This window comes from Microtus oregoni, unplaced genomic scaffold, assembly GCF_018167655.1.
Source record: "Microtus oregoni isolate MIOR12 unplaced genomic scaffold, Mior012 000102F_ref0000329, whole genome shotgun sequence".
Classification (NCBI taxonomy): Eukaryota; Metazoa; Chordata; class Mammalia; order Rodentia; family Cricetidae; genus Microtus; species Microtus oregoni.
This window is the reverse complement of record NW_024544716.1, coordinates 1,068,263-1,074,190: the sequence shown is the minus strand read 5'-3', so window position 1 is coordinate 1,074,190 and position 5,928 is coordinate 1,068,263. Positions and strand designations below refer to the sequence as shown.

Sequence of the window (5,928 nt, the reverse complement as noted above, 5' to 3'; positions counted from 1 at the left end):
CCACTAGAGCTTTTTGCTACAGCTTTAACATTAAATAAGTAGTACCACTGACTTATAGCATATGTTGTATCTATGTCACATGTATTATTACATAATTAGGAAACATAAATTAATAATAGTAAAGTTCTAAGGAAGACATCAAAGCCCTCTCTATATACTCATGGATAAAATCGCAGTCTTAAGTTTCTACAGTCACTTATAATGTCTTCAAGTATTTATAAATTTATAAACTATTTCTTTCCCTTCACATATATGCATATATCTAAATATTATTCTGCATTACTATGTATGTATCTACATATCTACACATTCAGCTAAGCCTCTAAACTTCATGTATGCATGAATATCTATGTGTATCTACATCTTACCTGTGTGTGATGAATAGCGTTGTGTCCCAAAGGTTTGGGCAGCACTTACACTGCATAGCCATAATATCTCGAAATTTCCATATCTTTCTCCCTCTGAAGGAAAAGCTGTGGTTTTCCCAGAGAGGTACACTTGGCAGCATTCTCTCTCTCCTGTTGAGCCCGCCTCTTCATGGCCTCCCTCTCTGGCCTCTGCTCTTCAGTGATAGGCTGTGAGATGACTGGCCCCGGAATGTTGACTTTCTTCCAAGGAATTGGTAAGTGGCTGAAATCTTGCCGCAGGTATTGGGATTGAGGCTGGGGAGGATCTAGGGTCTTGTTTGTGGCAAAAGAAAGAGGCTCCCTGTGGAGTGAAGTGTGAGATGATGCTCTGTAGGGTGCAGGCAAAGAGGCAGGCGGTTGAGGCCCAGGGCAAGACTGGATGGGCTTGCTTCTAATTGGACGTGTGGCACTGGTGGCAACTGGCAGAGCCGACTTGTCAGAGGCCATCAGTGATGTGCTGGCAGGAGCTGGTTGGGATGACTTGAGTTTGGGTTGCCTAGCAGTGTGGGATTGAGACCTCACTGGGTAAGCTGTAGTGGGCCTGTGCGAAGCCAGGCAGTGAAGCTTTCTGGAAACAGGTCTGTCTTGAGGCTTGTCCAGGGCTAGGAAAGGCAGAGGTACTAATTTGACCTTCCCAGCTGGGGACAGCTCATCCAGGCACAGAGATGGACACCGCTTGGGAGCACTGCTCTCTGTTCTCTGAGCATTGCCCGGGATTCTACCAGGGCCTCGACCCTCACGGGGCGCATCTCCCAGGGATGTGGCGGTTGGGCCTGTCCTGGGATCTTTGTTGCTGCTCAAGTTCAGCAGAGCCCGGGATGAGGAGACGCCAGTTTTCCTCTCACTCTTCTTCCCCAGTGGGTGAAAGACCTGCACAGACGCCAACATGTGCATGCCGAGGTGAGTTCGAGGCTTCTTAAAGCTGTCATGGCTGAGCTCAGGTGGATTCCTCTTCCTCTTGGTCTTTGGGATGGCGGGCTTCTCTTCTGCCTTGACTCTGTGACTTGATGGCTTCAGCTCCTCTGTTTTCTTGGAGCTGTTTCCTCTGGTGTCCTTGGCCTTTTCTTTCCCCTGTGCCCTTGCTACGCTGGGCCTCTTGGGTACAAATATCTGAGATTTGCTCTGCACGTGGTTGGCCGTGTTGTCTATGGTTCCAGGATCATCTTCCTTCAGCATATCCTCGTGATGGGTTCTGGCCTGAAGAGCTCCATGAAACACATCAGAGACTTTCTGGTTTTTCTTGATGCCCAGTTCAGATAGTCCATTAAAGATGCTGGTGCGTGACTGGGCCTGGTCCCTCCTGATGTCTTTGGAGTCTTTGGTTTGGCTTGCTGTGTGATCTTCCATTTGGTCAAGGCCAGTGTTGAAGTTTAAGAGTTGGGGAAGGTGAATATCTGCCACCAGAGTAGTCATGTCTGCAAAGTCATTGCTAGACTCCATGACACTCTGCAGAGCCTCAGGGTCTTCCAGACCAAGGCTACTGTTTCCCAAAGTGGCATTTTGAGAAGCTAGCTTCTGCCTCAGGCTCCCAACATCACTGTAGTTCAAGGGCTGCTGCATGCCAGGGTATGCTGAAGGGAGGGGTGATGCGTCTTGGTTACATTTTGTGCCCTCATAGGAATCCAGAGGTGTTGATTGCTCAGCATTCATCTCATCTGCATTGTTCTTCTGTGTCTTTTCCAGGCTTGGGGCTGGAGGCAAGGCCAGGAATTCAGAAGGACTGTGCATGAGGGCAATTAATGACCTGTTCCCACTGACAGGTGCTGTCTTCATCTGGGCATCCTGGGTGCAGGCATTGCCGAGGTCTGGACTCTGCAGCAGACACAGTGTCTGCCCTGAAGGTGTCAACCCCAGGGTTGTCTCCCTCTCCACCACTGAAAAAGAGGAAGTTCGAAGTCAGTGCCTGGTAAGTGAGATGCTACCCCCGCTTTCAGTGCACCTGAGCACTGAGGCTCCTGCAGCAGTGTTGCAGGCATTGCTATGAGCTCTGCTGGAGGAGCAGGGAAAGCAGCCCTCTTTGGAGACACATAGTAACTACTCATTTGTTTCTCATGACCGTGTGAGATCACGTTTTCTCTTGTGTTTGTGTGGTGTGTACATGCTTAGTGATCATGGGGAGGTGACAGAATTCCTTGGTGTGCGCTCTTCCCTTTCTCCCCCATTTTCCTTTGAAACAGTGCCTCTCATTGCCTTGGGAGTTTGCTCTGAGACAGGTTGTGTTGCTCACTGTTTCCTAATCTTACTCATCTCCACCAGTTTCTTTCTGTTCATTGTATTACTCATATGGCCCCTGAAGCCTGGATTTTTATTTGGGTTTAGGTATCCATATCAGTTCCTCAATTCTGAAAGGCAAGCGGTTCAAAAGCCCTGACATTCCTTAAGGATCACGTTTCACAGAATTTTTGTTAGTGATGTCAAAATGTAAGACTGCGAAAGCTTTGAGCATCAACTTTGTAACAGAGAACATGTCTACATAGTCTTGGCCTTGGGTCACTGCTGAAGATTCAGAAAGAAAGAGTAAAAGAAAAAGAGAAAGTGGAAGAGAGATGTAGAGGAGGAAAAGAGACAGAGAAAAAGAGAGAGGTTGATCGTGACAGATAGGGTGAGATGCTTCAACCCTGCTTATCAATATTACACAGGTCAAAGCAGACTGTCACTAGAGCTTAAGTGTTAGAGAATGTCACAGCAGACACTTGGAGTGTGGGAGAAGACTTCCTCCAGGTCAGATTCAGGGTTCCATTTCTCTGGATACTAGTTTCAACTCAGGGGAAACTTAGTTGTAGAAAAACAGATAAAATTCTCGATGTCATCTAGAATCTGGAGACATAGATTAGGAAGGAGGTGATTTTAGTGAGCTGCTGCATGGGCCTGATTAGCCTTGGCAGTGAAATGCGTTCCTGTGGTGTGGTCCTTGGACATGTCTTAATGAAGGTTGAATGTCACTCACTTTCCTGTATTCTCTCTCATTATAGAGACTGAATTTAGGGGTAATGAGCCTGAGCCACAGCCTACATGTCAGGACTCCCATTCTTCCTCTGTGTGGACATCCACTTCTGAAAGGTAGAGCTGTGTCTCCTCTGAGGGCTGATCTCACACCTCCCTTCCTGACTTTACTCACCTTGAAGACTGGTGTCTGGCATGGTTTGAGCAGATGTGGGCCAGTAGATGGGACAGGTGGAGAGAGGTGTTTGGATGTTCATTGGCTGAATCTCCTGTAGTGCCATCACCATCCCTGGGTGCAGAGAGGAAGCCTGATTCCCAGAGCAGGACACAGAGCCATAGGCCTGCAGGCACTGCCAGAATTCTTCAGCCATCGGAGGACCCAGGCTGTTCTGGTCATTGTAATAGACCTGACTTCCATCCAGGTAGCAAGGTGCCAGGATATATCGTTGATCTGGTAGATTTGATGGCGTTGCCTGTACAAGGCAGGCAGACAGTGTTGGATAGGATGGCGGTAATGCATTGATATGGAAAGTATTGTCACACTGGGCTGTTATAGACCTAGACGAGGGGGTGGTATTCTGGTCAATGACAGTTACAGGGGCATCCAGGAATGGAGCTTCCCTTCTGGTGGTGCTTTCTCTGAGATCCCAGTGGAGAACACCTGGATAGGAAAATGTCGAAGTAGAGATCTGGTTCTGGTCAGTTGGCTCAGTCAGCATGGTCGTGCCAGCTCGTTGGTAAAGACAGGCACTGTCCATGAGCTGCTGGCAGCATGTGCTGGAGTCTGATGACAGGAGCCATGCTGAGCTCACAGCTGGGGTGCAGACCCCGTAGAAATTGCACACAGTTCCTGCTGAGGGTGTGGCATTCCTCAGCACAGGCACAGAGGGCTGCAGAGCACATTCTGTCCCAGTGAAAGGTGCACTTTGGCAATTTTCTGTAGGAAGCAAGAAGAGAGTTGGAAAAAGTTGAGATGGAGGCTTTCTACCCCCTGGGAGGGACTGTGTTATCTCCAGGTTGTACTGAGTGGGAGAGTCTAGCATCTATGTTCCCTTACATATGCCAAGCAAGTGGGTTAAGATTGATCGGTGGGGCTATGAAGGATGACAATCACGAGATGAACTGTCTGCTTTTTCCTGTGTGGGCATGGAAATCCTGGTCAATCTGGCTTAATCCTCACTCAGATCTAGACACGATGCTCCTTTTCCCTGATTGTAATATAATAATGCCTGTTGGGACACTTCCTCGCAAATATATTCTACAACAGAGGTTATTATTGGGAAGAGACCCATAGGCATATTCCATACCTGGAACTTTGTCCTGTTCTCTGCAGATCTTACAGTATAGAGTGACCTAAACTCACTCTACGTTGATCAGTCTGGCTTTGAAATCACACAGACAGGTCTGCTTCTGCCTCTAAAGTGCTGGTGCTGGAGCCCCTGCCATGTCCACCAGGCCAATCTCTATTTTATTGAGTTTTTTTCTGAAATGATGTTTAACAAATGTGTACCAAATTGAGGTAATTATTCCTGCCCCCTCTCTCTTTTTTCCCCTTGCATTTCTTGTGTAATTGAGGATCTCTTATAATCTTATAACTTTTAAGCATTATTCAAATATGATTTCAGAAATACAACCTACTGACAACATTTCTTCTTGTTTGCACCAGTTTAGTGTGTCCTCTTGAGACTGCTAATGTTTTATGGGGTTCATCTCTGAATATGATTGCTTCTCAATTTAATATCTGTTGATTAAATTGTTTTCTTAACAGCTCCTCAGTAACTTAGTTTTTTTATCTCTTCTAAGGGGGAATCCGTGTGAGAATCCCCCCTCACAACAGCGTGTCAGTTGCCATGGTCAGACTCTAACTGACTGGACTTCGCAGCTTCAGTTGATCCTATCCAACACCACCAGTGCACATGAGACATGGGGAACTGGGCAGAAAGTGGTCTGGATGGAGTGTAAGAGCCAGGGACCAGATCAGGATATTCTTTCTATATGTGCCAGGGAACCTTTGTATAGACTAATCTGAACAGTACGTTTGGTTAAACATGGCTTGGGAAATGACAATGCCTTGTCTGTTTTGATTATAATCTGTGGTCGTCTTCAACATTGTGTTCTAAACTACCATTGTGGACCACCAGGGTCCCCTCTGCAGTGTGCCTTCATATATTTATATACTTTCTAGACCCGTACTGTGTTTGCCCCCTTCCCTGACTTCCTGTGGGTCTGTCCTTCCAGCAACACTGTCAATATTAATTTCAGTACAACAACTGCCTTCTCAGATTCCACAGTCCTCTTATTCTCTTCCACTCTCCATGTTTAATCCAGGGAAGTCCAAGTGACTGCACAACATGGCAGTCGCCATTTTGTCCATAGTCAATATTCATTTGGTGAGTATGGAGAGAGGCCAGTGTAGAGCATGTCAGACTTGAACTGATCTCCATCCCACCCAGTTCTCTCTGTGTTGTGATTATAGTTGTGTGCCACCATCCGTGGTGTGACCAATACTGTTAGAGTCGCCCTGAATTTTAAACTAAGACTGGAAACAGTAGTGGGGGGAGACTGTCTCATTAGTGGT

General features: G+C 46.9%; 1 protein-coding gene across 1 annotated transcript; it reads right to left on the bottom strand.

Annotated features, from left to right (window-relative positions):
• Positions 1–413: 413 nt before the first annotated feature.
• Positions 414–4,285, bottom strand: LOC121443199 (uncharacterized protein C2orf78 homolog; the record flags this gene model as incomplete). The annotated part of the gene is made up of 2 exons (XM_041644873.1): positions 414–2,281; positions 3,526–4,285. Coding segments are annotated over 2 exons (2,628 nt in total), but the record flags the coding sequence as incomplete, so codon positions are not given.
• Positions 4,286–5,928: the final 1,643 nt, after the last annotated feature.